We start from the raw sequence: 15,563 nt of genomic DNA, 5'->3' as shown, positions 1-15,563 counted from the left end.
TCTAAGGTGCCACAAGTACTCCTTTTCTTTTTAAAAAAAGAGTGAAACCACTGCATTATCTTTAAACTATACCATAGAATCTTTATCTTTAAATTAACTGGGGACTGAATAATTCGTAAAATCAAATATCTCAAAATTAGCCGTTGCAGCATGGTGTACTGCATTGTTTTCTTCCTGTCCTTCATAGATACTAAGGTCAGAAGGGACCATTCTGATCATCTAGTCCGACCTCCTGCACAGCGCAGGCCACAGAATCTCACCCACCCACTCCTATGAAAAACCTCACCCATGTCTGAGCTATTGAAGTCCTTAAATCACGGTTTAAAGACTTTAAGGAGCAGAGAAGCCTCCCTCAAGTCAACCATGCCCCATGCTACAGAGGAAGGAGAAAAACCTCCAGGGCCTCTCCAATCTGCCCTGGAGGAAAATTCCTTCCCGACCCCAAATATGGCAATCAGCTAAACCCTGAGCATATGGGCAAGATTCACCAGCCAGATACTACAAAAAATTCTTTCCTGGGTAACTCAGATCCCATCCATCTAATATCCCATCTCAGGGGATTAGGCCTATTTACCCTGAATATTTAAAGATCAATTACTTACCAAAATCCCATTATCCCATCATACCATCTCCTCCATAAACTTATCAAGTAGAACCTTAAAACCAGATAGATCTTTTGCCCCCACTGCTTCCCTTGGAAGGCTATTCCAAAACTTCACTCCTCTGATGGTTAGAAACCTTCATCTGATTTCAAGTCTAAACTTCCTGGTGGCCAGTTTATACCCATTTGTTCTTGTGTCCACATTGGTGCTGAGCTTATATAATTCCTCTCCCTCTCCTGTATTTATCCCTCTGATATATTTATAGAGAGCAATCATATCTCCCCTCAGCCTTCTTTTAGTTAGGCTAAACAAGCCAAGCTCCTTAAGTCTCCTTTCATAAGACAAGTTTTCCATTCCTCGGACCATCCTAGTAGCCCTTCTCTGTACCTGCTCCAGTTTGAATTCATCCTTTTTAAACATGGGAGACCAGAACTGCACACAATATTCTAGGTGAGGTCTCACTAGTGCCTTGTATAACGGTACTAAAACCTCCTTATCCCTACTGGAAATGCCTCTCCTGATGCATCCCAAAACCGCATTAGCTTTTTTCACAGCCATATCACATTGGCAGCTCATAGTCAACCTATGATCAACCAGTACTCCAAGGTCCTTCTCCTCTTCTGTTACTTCTAATTGATGCGTCCCCAACTTATAACTAAAATTCTTGTTATTAATCCCTAAATGCATAACCTTACACTTCTCACTATTAAATTTCATCCTATTACTATTACTCCAGTTTACAAGGTCATCAAGATCCTCCTGTACAATATCCCGATCCTTCTCTGAACTGGCAATACCTCCCAGCTTTATATCATCTGCAAACTTTATTAGCACACTCCCACTTTTTGTGCCAAGGTCAGTAATAAAAAGATTAAATAAGATTGGTCCCAAAACCGATCCCTGAGGAACTCCACTGGTAACCTCCCTCCAACCTGACAGTTCGCCTTTCAGTAGGACCCGTTGCAGTCTCCCCTTTAACCAATTCCTTATCCACCTCTTGATGTTCATATTGATCCCCATCTTCTCCAATTTAACTAATAATTCCCCATGTGGCACGGTATCAAATGCCTTACTGAAATCTAGGTAAATTAGATCCACTGCATTTCCTTTATCTAAAAAATCTGTTACTTTTTCAAAAAAGGAGATTAGGTTGGTTTGGCACGATCTACCTTTTGTAAAACCATGTTGTATTTTGTCCCATTTACCATTGACTTCAATGTCCTTAATTAATTTCTCCTTCAAAATTTTTTCCAGGACCTTGCATACTACAGATGTCAAACTAACTGGCCTGTAGTTACCCGGATCACTTTTTTTCCTTTCTTAAAAATAGGAACTATATTAGCAATTCTCCAATCATTCGGTACTACTCCTGAGTTTACAGATTCATTAAAAATTCTTGCTAATGGGCTTGCAATTTCAGGTGCCAATTCCTTTAATATTCTTGGATGAAGATTATCTGGGCCCCCCGATTTAGTCCCATTAAGCTGTTTCAGTTTCGCTTCTACCTCAGATATGGTAATATCTACCTCCATATCCTCATTCCCATTTGTCATGCTACCATTATCCCTAAGATCCTCTTTAGCCTTATTAAAGACTGAGGCAAAGTATTTGTTTAGATATTGGGCCATGCCTAGATTATCTTTAACCTCCACTCCATCCTCAGTGTTAAGCGGCCCCACTTCTTTTTTCTTAGTTTTCTTCTTATTTATATGGCTATAGAACCATTTACTATTGGTTTTAATTCCCTTTGCAAGGTCCAACTGTACTCAACTTTTAGCCTGTCTCACTTTATCCCTACATGTTCTGACCTCAATTAGGTAGCTTTCCTTGCTGATCCCTCCCATCTTCCACTCCCTGTATGCTTTCTGCTTCTTTTTAATCACCTCTCTAAGATGCTTGCTCATCCAGCTTGGTCTACAACTCCTTCCTATGAATTTTTTCCCCTTTCTTGGGATACGGGCTTCCGATAGCTTCTGCAGCTTTGATTTAAAGTAATCCCAGGCCTCCTTTACCTTTAGATCCGTAAGTTCTTCAGTCCAATCCACTTCCCTAACTCATTTCCTTAATTTTTGAAAGTCAGCCCTTTTGAAATCAAAAACCCTAGTTGCAGATTTGTTTTTGTTAATCCTTCCATTTAGTTTGAACTGAATTAGCTCATGATCACTTGAGCCAAGATTGTCCCCTACAACCATTTCTTCTATGAGGTCCTCGCTACTCACCAAAATTAAATCTAAAATGGCATCCCCTCTAGTCGGTTCAGCAACTACTTGATGAAGGAATCCATCAGCTATCGCATCTAGGAAAATCTGAGCCCTATTATTATTACTAGCACTGGTCCTCCAGTCTATATCTGGAAAGTTAAAGTCTCCCATGATCACGCAGTTTCCATTAGTATTTACTTTATTAAAGACATTAAAAAAGGCTCTATCCATATCCAAATTAGATCCCGGAGGTCTATAGCACACCCCAAGCACTATCGTAGGAGAGGCTTTACTAGTTTTCTTCCCCAATATAATTTTTGCCCAGACGGACTCTGTCTTATCCATTGCATCGCTTCTTATTTCTTTACATTCTACCTCATCATTGATATACAATGCTACTCCACCACCTTTACCTTCGTTTGTCTTTCCTAAACAGCACATACCCTTCAATACCTGTAGTCCAGTCATGACTACTATTCCACCATGTTTCTGTTATCCCTATAATATCTGGTTTCACTTCCTGCACCAGTAGCTCTAGTTCCTCCATTTTGTTACCTAGGCTCCTCGCATTGGTGTATAAACATCTTAATTTTTGCTGTTTGGCCTCGTTCACATTTTGTACCCTATTAGGCACCGTCATTCTACAGCCAGTATAACCTTTTAGACTGGTATCCACACCGCCCTCGCTCCTTATATACATTCTCCTACCCACGGCTGTATCCTTTCTTACTTCGTCTTCTTCCCTCTCAATGCTAAAATCTGGCGTGGAGATTTCCTGGACATCTCCCCCTAATTCCTAGTTTAAAGCTCTCTTTATCAGTTGTGCGAGCCATGATCCTAGAAGTCTATTTCCTTCCCTACTCAGATGAAGTCCATCCCGAGAGAACTGTCCTCTGTCCGTGAATGCCTCCCAGTGGCCATACATCCCAAAGCCCTCCTTATAGCACCACTGCCTAAGCCATCTGTTGACAGTCATAATCTTGTCACACCTTTGTTGCCCTTCTCTAGGAACAGGAAGGATCCCGCTAAAGATCACCTGAGCCTCAATTTCCTTAAGCATCTTCCCCAGCCTAGCATAGGCTCCCTTAATACTTTCCAGCGAGAATCTAGCCGTATCATTTGTTCCCACATGAAGGATAATTAGGGGATTCTTTCCCGCTCCCTTTAGGATCCTTTTCAACCTCAGGTCTACATCCCGTATCTTAGCACCTGGAAGACAGCACACCCTTCTATTCTCTGGATCAGGTCTAGTTATAGGCCTGTCTATTCTTCTCAATAAAGAGTCCCCGATCACATAGACCTGCCTTTTCCTGGGGACGGTGCTATTCTCCAGTCTCTCCCCTGTTCCCTCTGGCTGCAAGTTCTTTCCATTCCTGTTTTCCCCTATAATCCTCTTCAACCCATCCTGTATCCTCCTGGGGCTCATATTTGGTGTAGTCTCCCTTGACTCTTCCGCTTTTCCTATAGGACTAGCCTCTCTTCTCTTCTTCCTTACCCTTCCGCCTTCAACAAGTACCTGCTGAGCCCCTTCTTCATTTTCCAACTCTGCAAATCTGTTCCCAGGTTCTATTTCTCCTTCACTAGCCCGTCTTTTCCTCTGCCTGGTTCTTTTAGTCACATGCTTCCACTGACAACTTTCCTCACCCAGTCTCCCCTCAAAATTCCCCAGCCCTGCTTCCATCCGTGAGTCTGAGCTTTTCCCTTCAGATACCTCATATCTTTGCTCCATCATCTGCTCAAACCCCTTCCTAAACTCAACAAGACTTTCCACCTGCATCTCCAAACCTTGGATCTTTTCCTCCATCAGCTCTATCAGACGGCATTTCATGCAGAAAAAACTCTTACCGGTTCCCCCCTCCAGGATCATGTACTTACCACAGTTTCCACATCCAGTCATCCTCAATGTGTCTTCCACTACAGGAGTCACTCCCACAGCTGCCTCTGTATCTGTCATCGCCTTCCCACCTAAATCCTGTTAATCTGGGAAACACAAGCCACACCAAAAAGACCACCTCCCCAGCAAAAGCAAACCCCAAACAAGTACCACAATAAAAACTCCCACTCAAACTCCCCTGTTTAGAGCTCTGTTTGCTAGCTCCTGTGCCACTGCTTGACTGGCTGGCTACCTTTATAGGACCTCTAGTCAGAAGCCCCACGCCCTAAGCAGGGCTCAGCTGCTCTCCCAGCACAAAGCACCTACACACACACACACAAATACTAAAAATACAAAACCAAGTACAACTACCTTCTCCTCCAACAGAACTCCCACTCAAACTCCCCTGTTTACAGCTCTGTTTGCTAGCTCCTGTGCCGCTGCAGCTGTCTGAATTCACCCACATTTGACCGAATTATAAGCCTCTGGTCAGCCACAACCCTGATTCATCCCCACAGCACAGTCCATCCTGTTCAGTAAATGAGGCAGGGCTCCTGTGGAAAAAAACAGTATGATCGTTTAATTAAAGATTGTATCATAATGCATCTGCACAGGGGGGCCAAGTTCAGCTTGCACAGGAAGGCTTAATTCTGGCATTTCTTAACTTTTGAGTGCTTGACTTTGCAATCTTAAATGTTCTTTTAACATAGTTTTTGTGTATATGTATATATATACACACACACACACACACACACACATATCCAAATACATGCACAAAATTGGCTTTTCTTTTGCAGGTTAAGGTATCAGTTCTATGCTCCCTGGCACCATCTGCCTGAAAAGACTAATCACATAAGGCCCTGCTCCAAAAGCCTTATTTAGAAAGAGCAAAAATCACAGTAATCACCATAAATCAGAAATTCATGGCCACCTGGGCTTAAGACATCAAGCAAGGAGGGTTAAGGGAGGAAAACTATTTCCTACATCTACTACCTTCTGCACAGGAAAGAAGCAGTCACCAATTCTGAACTCTCAGAAAATGGATGGAAGATGAGAAAGAGAAAATGCCCAAAATCAGAGTACTGATAGAAAGCCTGATTGACATCTGCCATGGAGATATGAACAAGTGTTGGTTATAGATTTAGAATATGTAGAAAAAGATAAGAGCTCACAAAGTTTATTAACCTTTCAATTTCACTCCCCATTTGAGCAACTCACCTGTGTAGAGCTCTTTAGAGACTTTTCTGCCCTCCAAATCCTGCTGATCCCCGACATACAACTCTTCCTCTTGTTTAGTAAGTAATAAACCCTCTCGTGTACAAACTGGAGATTCTGTTCACAGGAACAAAAATTCACATTGTTTTTCCAACATACACCATATGCTTTAGAAAAGAGTTCATGAGGAATTAGCTCAAGTTAAAAAAGGTCTCAATGGTGTTATGTCAAGAGAGTAGGAAAACACGGATAAAACATAACAAGAGACCTGATTCACCATTGTGTTACTTCAGTTTTACACCTGGGCAACTCCATTAATGATTCAGACCAATGGTTTGCACACACAAAATGTTACATTGGCACAAATAAAGAAATAAACATTGATAGGGCATTTCAGTTTTACAAACTAGTATGAACACCAGAAATTCAAAGATAAAGCTACACTTAAAAAAACATATTGATTTTGGAACATACAGAAATAGAGAGTTAAGGTACCTCAAACAGCCTTAACTCTGCCCTCATATTCTTGCCACTCTGTCTACCCTCCACGTAAACTAGAGCTACAAGTCTATGAAGAGTATTATAAGATCACAGCTAAGTTACATGTTAAATCAGGAACCAAGGGAGCCGAAGACATTAGTCCTCAAATATAGTATTTTGGTGTTCAGTGTCCACAGCTGGAACATTTGATCACCTCCTCTTCTATTTGGCAAAGCAGATATAGCTTAATTGCTAGGGTCTTGAGGGTTGTACGTGCACAGTTGCAAGAAGCTCAACTACAATGGATAGTAAAGAGTTTATGATTTCAAGCCTTCTGGTATAATTAGAGGCACATGCCAAGAGTCAGGCTGATCATGCAAAGCTGGTCACAGCCACAACTATGAAGAGATCAATCTCTCGTCACAAGAAGAGTTCAAAAGTCTTGCTGGATTTCCAGCATTTTACTGTATTAACTGTGCAAGTGCTTCTGACATATCAGTTACCTGTGCTGGGGTCTGTAGGAATTTCTCTCTCCTCTGCGTCTCCTTGATCCCTGACACTCAGCTCCTCCCCCCGTTCAATCCGGGATAGGATGTCAGGTTTGGAAATGGCATAGTCTGTTTATAGAAAAAGATATTAAGAGACAGTATATAGTAATAGGCTAGATTTGCATGAGTCTGTCCTCCCACAGTATGTATGTCACTGCATTCTACTGGATGGGCGTATCCTTTGAGGACTGCAGCCACCACAGAATGATTTAGGAAGGAGGGGAAGAAAACAACTTCTGCTACTGCTTCCTCCCCTCCAGTTACCTCTTATCTCCTCCATGGCAGCAGCCACACCTACATCCCATCCAATAGAGGCTTGTAATGCATGTATTAGCCACAAGAGTCAGAGAATATTGGGTCCATGGCCATATAACAAAGATATTTAACCGTTTGTAAGCCTGACGCATGCCAGGCAACTAGGGACAGGAACGAAAGACAAGCCTCTTACCAGCATAGCAGCATGTCACAACCCTACCAATCCATGTATCCTTCAGGAGTAGCAGCTAGTGCTCTATTAACTTTCATTAAAGATTTTGAGTTATTTTAGTTCATCCCACTGCTAGAGATTAGAACGGAAGCCAAAGTGTTACTGAAGGCATTGTAGGGGAAAATGCCAGGTGCTGTGAAGTAATGAGTTGGAGACAGTACGCTGTCTGATGCTGCCCTCTAGCCTGGCCTCACCAGAGGCTAAGGGATTACTGCAATATAGGTGCACTCCAGTTAGCTCAAGTGGTAGAGGACTGGGTCTCTACAGCTGAAGTAGAAGGGTCCTGGTCCCGGTCCCAGCAACTTGGGGATACGAGAGATTAAAAAGCAATTGTGTCAGTTGTCACTCGCACATTAAGTTGTTACAGAGGGAGATGTGTGCACGCTTTCTGGAAGGGTGCCAGAGATCTCCACACACAGGCGGATTTATACATACACTAGTATTAATCCACTTGCTAGCTATGTAGGTTCTCACACTATTCCCACCACTTCAGTATCCATGCACCTTGTAAATCTGCACGGAGTTCAGGTCCCATAAGAGGCCACGGTCAAGCCAGGAAAAGCCCAGTGCTTATTAAACAACAGTGTTATCTAAAGTTGAGATGGATTTTTCCCAACTTGTATATTTACAAAGTTATGATTTCCAAATATACAGTCATTTGAATGCATAAACATGGAGATAAATGCAGGATGTGCACATTCCACACTGCAGAGAGCTGGCGCTTTCAATTCTACAGTATTAAAAACTGAATGGAATGCCACTTGTCATGCAGACAGCAAAGAGAGTTGAGCCCATCACCAAGTTTCCAATAACTAGAATGGCCAATCACCAGAAATCAAAGGACCAGAATAAATCTGGAAGAGAATGTAATATTTCAAAGATCAGAACTTTTCTAAAAAAAGAGCAAAAACTGATCTTTACCCGGTGACATCAACATCTCATAGTTGCTTTTCATCACATTCTTGTAAAGCTCCTTCTGCCATTCGTCTAAATTCCCCCACTGTTGCTCATTGAAATAGACTGAGATGTCATCAAATGCTACTGGCACCTGGAATCACAAAATGTCACAAATTCAGCGCCTTGTGTTGTGATCACATTCTGAGGCTTGCTTCCTTTTATCTTCCATTAAAAAGACTTCCCTCACTTTTGTTTCCTTTGAAATAAAATATAAACATATTTAATTGTGAACTGGCACAACACAAGCAGCCAGATCAGTTTCCTTGTTCTAAGCTATTTTATTAATGGTGAATTAAAGATCCAATATACCAAGTGCTAGAAGAAAAAAAAAAACACTTCAGTAGTTCATAGTTAGGTTTTGTATCTACTCTTCATCATTAGCTGTGACACTGTTACCTTGGGAACTTCCCCCTTAGTCCCTGGGAGGAGTCTGAGGATCCAGAAGTTCCTGATAGTGAGCTGTAGCTCACGAAAGCTTATGCTCTAATAAATTTGTTAGTCTCTAAGGTGCCACAAGTACTCCTTTTCTTTTTGTTCTTCAGCAGGTTCTCCATGTTCTCCAGCCTCCTCTGCAGCAGCCCATACTCCTGGATCAGAGTTCCCAGCGCAACCCACTTACTCTCCAGCTGGTGCCCAAACTCCACCACTGTCCTCTCACAGTCTATTAGTTTCTTCTCAGACATCCCTGTTCTCGCTTCCAGATTCAGCAAACATGCAGCATGAGAATCAACCCTCCTCTCCATGTCTTCAACAGCAGCCACATCAGGCAGGGAAATCTCTGCAGTTGCATCTCTTTCCGCGAGGTTTGTTTGAGGCCGGTAAGGGGATGCAAAAGTGTCAGGTGCTGGGATACTAGGTCCCATTTTGGAGCCTGTTAGCAAGGACAGAAATTGAAAGTGGGGAATGTGACACTGATACATCTGGCAGTCTCCTTTCCCCATGTCAAATGTTTGTCTAGCATCCAGTACAATGCAGCTCCAACTGTAATGAGGGTACTAGTGTTTGAGGGTGATTCAAATAAATATAATATGGAAATGAGAGTCAGGCTACCTTCTTTCCCAGTCATGTATTACTGCCAGTAGTAAGTGTTCAGCAAAGCAACTTTTACCCTTATGGCTATTTTGGCTTTAAATTATACCCTCTTGGAAGCACCTATAACCCCACTGCCTTCAGCAGGTTTTCACAGGTGTGACTGAATGCAACGTAAACAAGTCCCTTGTTGACACAGAAGAAACGGGCTCCAGCGAGCTGCGCTGGCTGACAGGAGCGGGAAGCACTAACCGCCGATATTTGCCCTGGGAACACGCACCTGTGGTTTTGAGCGGATCCCGGGAGCCTGATGGGACAAGGCAAAAGAGACCCAGCTAAGGCTGCGGGGGCCCGGGCGACACGTGCGGGGAAAGGAGACGGGAGGGCCGCAGGCTGCTGGCCAGGGGAGCGCTGCACACTCACGAGTGGGAGGATTCTGCGTGGTGGGCACGGGGGGGGGTCGCGAGGCCGTGACGGGCTCCACAGCGGGAGCCGGGGAGACTTCAGCGGGGCGGGGCTGGGGGGGGCGGTGCCTGCAGCTGGGGGAGCAGCAAAGCCCCGATCCCAGCCCCCCGCACCAGGCGGGAGACGCCCCCAGTGGCTGGGAAACGCCACCGGATCCGTTCGGGCCCGGCCCGGCCGAGCTCCGCTCCCGCTGCGGGCTGGGCAGAGTCCCGGCGCCGCCTCGCCACGGGCCGGCCCCGCTGCCGGGCGGAGCGGAGCGAGCGCAGCCGGGGCGCAGGGAGGGAGCCGCGGCGGGGCGAGCGGGGCCGCTCTGGGCTACCAACCAGGAGCAGCGCCTGGCTCCGCCCCCTCCAGGCCCCCTTCCCCGGGGCCCCGCCCACGCTCCGCCCCAAGCCCCGCTCGCCCGTCTCCTCCGAGCGCACCACCTGTGTGTAATTCTGATGCCGTCCACTAGAGGGCAGCGGTGCACACACACATCGGTCTAAAAGAACAGGAGGACTTGTGGCACCTTAGAGACTAACAAATTTATTGGAGCATAAGCTTTCGTGAGCTACAGCTCACTTCATCGGATGCATCTGGTGGAAAAAACAGAGGAGAGATTTATATACACACACACAGAGAACATGAAACAATGGGTTTATCATACACACTGTAAGGAGAGTGATCACTTAAGATAAGCCATCACCAGCAGCAGGGGGGGAAAGGAGGAAAACCTTTCATGGTGACAAGCAAGGTAGGCTAATTCCAGCAGTTAACAAGAATATCAGAGGAACAGTGGGGGGTGGGGTGGGAGGGAGAAATACCATGGGGAAATAGTTTTACTTTGTGTAATGACTCATCCATTCCCAGTCTCTATTCAAGCCTAAGTTAATTGTATCCAGTTTGCAAATTAATTCCAATTCAGCAGTCTCTCGTTGGAGTCTGTTTTTGAAGCTTTTTTGTTGAAGTATAGCCACTCTTAGGTCTGTGATCGAGTGACCAGAGAGATTGAAGTGTTCTCCAACTGCTTTTTGAATGTTATAATTCTTGACATCTGATTTGTGTCCATTCATTCTTTTACGTAGAGACTGTCCAGTTTGGCCAATGTACATGGCAGAGGGGCATTGCTGGCACATGATGGCATATATCACATTGGTAGATGTGCAGGTGAACAAGCCTCTGATAGTGTGGCTGATGTGATTAGGCCCTATGATGGTATCCCCTGAATAGATATGTGGACAGAGTTGGCAACGGGCTTTGTTGCAAGGATAGGTTCCTGGGTTAGTGGTTCTGTTGTGTGGTGTGTGGTTGCTGGTGAGTATTTGCTTCAGATTGGGGGGCTGTCTGTAAGCAAGGACTGGTCTGTCTCCCAAGATCTGAGAGAGCGATGGCTCGTCCTTCAGGATAGGTTGTAGATCCTTGATGATGCGTTGGAGAGGTTTTAGTTGGGGGCTGAAGGTGATGGCTAGTGGCGTTCTGTTGTTTTCTTTGTTGGGCCTGTCCTGTAGTAGGTGACTTCTGGGTACTCTTCTGGCTCTGTCAACACAACAGAACCACTAACCCAGGAACCTATCCTTGCAACAAAGCCTGTTGCCAACTCTGTCCACATATCTATTCAGGGGATACCATCATAGGGCCTAATCACATCAGCCACACTATCAGAGGCTCGTTCACCTGCGCATCTACCAATGTGATATATGCCATCATGTGCCAGCAATGCCCCTCTGCCATGTACATTGGCCAAACTGGACAGTCTCTACGTAAAAGAATGAATGGACACAAATCAGATGTCAAGAATTATAACATTCAAAAACCAGTTGGAGAACACTTCAATCTCTCTGGTCACTCGATCACAGACCTAAGAGTGGCTATACTTCAACAAAAAAGCTTCAAAAACAGACTCCAACGAGAGACTGCTGAATTGGAATTAATTTGCAAACTGGATACAATTAACTTAGGCTTGAATAGAGACTGGGAATGGATGAGTCATTACACAAAGTAAAACTATTTCCCCATGGTATTTCTCCCTCCCACCCCACCCCCCACTGTTCCTCTGATATTCTTGTTAACTGCTGGAATTAGCCTACCTTGCTTGTCACCATGAAAGGTTTTCCTCCTTCCCCCCCCCCCCCGGGGCTGTTGGTGATGGCTTATCTTAAGTGATCACTCTCCTTACAGTGTGTATGATAAACCCATTGTTTCATGTTCTCTGTGTGTGTGTATATAAATCTCTCCTCTGTTTTTTCCACCAAATGCATCCGATGAAGTGAGCTGTAGCTCACGAAAGCTTATGCTCTAATAAATTTGTTAGTCTCTAAGGTGCCACAAGTACTCCTTTTCTTTGTAAGGAGAGTGATCACTTAAGATAAGCCATCACCAGCAGCGGGGGGGGGGGAAAGACGAAAACCTTTCATGGTGACAAGCAAACCCATTGTTTCATGTTCTCTGTGTGTGTGTGTGTGTGTGTGTGTGTCTATATATAAATCTCTCCTCTGCTATTTCCACCAAATGCATCCGATGAAGTGAGCTGTAGCTCACGAAAGTTTATGCTCTAATAAATTTGTTAGTCTCTAAGGTGCCACAAGTACTCCTTTTCTTTTTGCGAATACAGACTAACACGGCTGCTACTCTGAAACCTGTCATTATGCAAGGCACTGAATTTAGCCATATAGAGTGGAAATCTGTCAACTTCATGAAAAAACTCGCACAGATACAGACAGACATCATCTTCCTCTCCAAATGCAAACAGATGGACATCATACCGAAAGGACTGAAGGTAAAAAATCCATTACAATCTACATACCACACAGACTATGCTGACAGCTTGTGCCACACAATCTCAAAGAAACTGCGGAACCACCTGATCAACATCCTCTACAGCAAACAGGGAAAGATTAAGAATGAGCTCTCAAAACTGGATACTCTCATAAAGAACCAACCTTCCACACAAACTTCCTCATGGCTGGACTTTACAAAAACTAGACAAGCCATTTACAAAACACACTTTGCTTCTCTACAAAAGAAAAAGGACACTAAGCTATCTAAACTACTATATGCCACAAGGGGCCACAACAATGGTTCCCGTAACCCACCCAGCAATATTGTTAATCTATCCAACTATACTCTTAGCCCAGCAGAAGAATCTGTCCTATCTCGGGGCCTCTCCTTTTGACCCTCCACCCCCACGAACATGATACAGTTCTGTGGTGACCTAGAATCCTATTTTCGACGTCTCAGACTCAAGGAATATTTCCAACACACCTCTGACCAACATATTAACCCACAGAGACCTTCCTGCCAACACTACAAAAAGAAGGATTCTAGGTGGACTCCTCCTGAAGGTCGAAACAGCAGCCTGGATTTCTACATAGACTGCTTCCGCCGACGTGCACGAGCTGAAATTGTGGAAAAGCAGCATCGCTTACCCCATAACCTCAGCCATGCAGAACACAGTGCCATCCACAGCCTCAGAAACAACTCTGACATCATAATCAAAAAGGCTGACAAAGGAGGTGCTGTCGTCATCATGAATAGGTCGGAGTATGAACAAGAGGCTACTAGGCAGCTCTCCAACACCACTTTCTACAAGCCATTACCCTCTGATCCCACTGAGAGTTACCAAAAGAAACTACAGCATTTGCTCAAGAAACTCCCTGAAAAAGCACAAGAACAAATCCGCACAGACACACCCCTGGAGCCCCGACCTGGGGTATTCTATCTGCTACCCAAGATCCATAAACCTGGAAATCCTGGACGCCCCATCATCTCAGGCATTGGCACCCTGACAGCAGGATTGCCTGGCTATGTAGACTCCCTCCTCAGGCCCTTCGTTACCAGCACTCCCAGCTATCTTCGAGGCACCACTGACTTCCTGAGGAAACTACAGTCCATTGGTGATCTTCCTAAAAACACCATCCTAGCCACTATGGATGTAGAAGCCTCTACACCAACATTCCACACAAAGATGGGCTACAAGCCATCAGGAACAGTATCCCCGATACTGTCACGGCTAACCTGGTGGCTGAACTTTGTGACTTTGTCCTGACCCATAACTATTTCACATTTGGTGACAATGTATACCTTCAAATCAGCGGCACTGCGATGGGTACCCACATGGCCCCACAGTATGCCAACATTTGTATGGCTGACTTAGAACAACGCTTCCTCAGCTCTCGTCCCCTAATGCCCCTACTCTACTTGCGCTACTTTGATGACATCTTCATCATCTGGACCCATGGAAAAGAAGCTCTTGAGGAATTCCACCATGATTTCAACAATTTCCATCCCACCATCAACCTCAGCCTGGACCAGTCCACAAAAGAGATCCACTTCCTGGACACTACGGTGCTAATAAGCGATGGTCACATAAACACCACCCTATATGGGAAACCTACTGACCGCTATTCCTACCTACATGCCTCTAGCTTTCATCCAGATCATACCACTCGATCTATTGTCTACAGCCAAGCGCTACGATATAACCGCATTTGCTCCAACCCCTCAGACAGAGACAAACACCTACAAGATCTCTATCATGCATTCCTACAACTACAATACCCACCTGCTGAAGTGAAGAAACAGATTGACAGAGCCAGAAGAGTACCCAGAAGTCACCTACTACAGGACAGGCCCAACAAAGAAAACAACAGAACGCCACTAGCCATCACCTTCAGCCCCCAACTAAAACCTCTCCAACGCATCATCAAGGATCTACAACCTATCCTGAAGGACGACCCATCACTCTCACAGATCTTGGGAGACAGACCAGTCCTTGCTTACAGACAGCCCCCCAATCTGAAGCAAATACTCACCAGCAACCACACACCACACAACAGAACCACTAACCCAGGAACCTATCCTTGCAACAAAGCCCGTTGCCAACTCTGTCCACATATCTATTCAGGGGATACCATCATAGGGCCTAATCACATCAACCACACTATCAGAGGCTCGTTCACCTGCGCATCTACCAATGTGATATATGCCATCATGTGCCAGCAATGCCCCTCTGCCATGTACATTGGCCAAACTGGACAGTCTCTACGTAAAAGAATGAATGGACACAAATCAGACGTCAAGAATTATAACATTCAAAAACCAGTTGGAGAACACTTCAATCTCTCTGGTCACTCGATCACAGACCTAAGAGTGGCTATACTTTAACAAAAAAGCTTCAAACACAGACTCCAACGAGAGACTGCTGAATTGGAATTAATTTGCAAACTGGATACAATTAACTTAGGCTTGAATAGAGACTGGGAATGGATGAGTCATTACACAAAGTAAAACTATTTCCCCATGGTATTTCTCCCTCCCACCCCACCCCCCACTGTTCCTCTGATATTCTTGTTAACTGCTGGAATTAGCCTACCTTGCTTGTCACCATGAAAGGTTTTCCTCCTTTCCCCCCCTGCTGCTGGTGATGGCTTATCTTAAGTGATCACTCTCCTTACAATGTATATGATAAACCCATTGTTTCATGTTCTCTGTGTGTGTGTGTGTGTGTATATAAATCTCTCCTCTGCTTTTTCCACCAAATGCATCCGATGAAGTGAGCTGTAGCTCATGAAAGCTTATGCTCTAATAAATTTGTTAGTCTCTAAGGTGCCACAAGTACTCCTTTTCTTTTTGCGAATACAGACTAACACGGCTGCTACTCTGAAACCTAAGAATATCAGAGGAACAGTGGGGGGTGGGGTAGGAGGGAGAAATACCATGGGGAAATAG

General features: G+C 44.7%; 1 protein-coding gene across 1 annotated transcript in view; it reads right to left on the bottom strand.

Annotated features, from left to right (window-relative positions):
* The window catches only part of LOC119850703, a 40,592-nt gene that overhangs the window by 22,588 nt on the left and 2,441 nt on the right, over positions 1-15,563 (bottom strand). Inside the window, 9 exon segments of the mRNA XM_043507139.1 lie at positions 5,177-5,230; positions 5,895-6,008; positions 6,875-6,988; positions 8,328-8,454; positions 8,760-8,814; positions 8,898-9,153; positions 9,156-9,234; positions 9,673-9,699; positions 9,971-10,307. Of these exon segments, the coding sequence (XP_043363074.1) occupies positions 5,177-5,230; positions 5,895-6,008; positions 6,875-6,988; positions 8,328-8,454; positions 8,760-8,814; positions 8,898-9,153; positions 9,156-9,234; positions 9,673-9,699; positions 9,971-10,307 (1,163 nt within the window).

The sequence above is a fragment of the Dermochelys coriacea genome, chromosome 2 (assembly GCF_009764565.3).
Source record: "Dermochelys coriacea isolate rDerCor1 chromosome 2, rDerCor1.pri.v4, whole genome shotgun sequence".
Classification (NCBI taxonomy): domain Eukaryota; kingdom Metazoa; phylum Chordata; order Testudines; family Dermochelyidae; genus Dermochelys; species Dermochelys coriacea.
The sequence above is the reverse complement of the archived record's forward strand: the minus strand, read 5'-3'. Positions and strand labels throughout refer to the sequence as shown.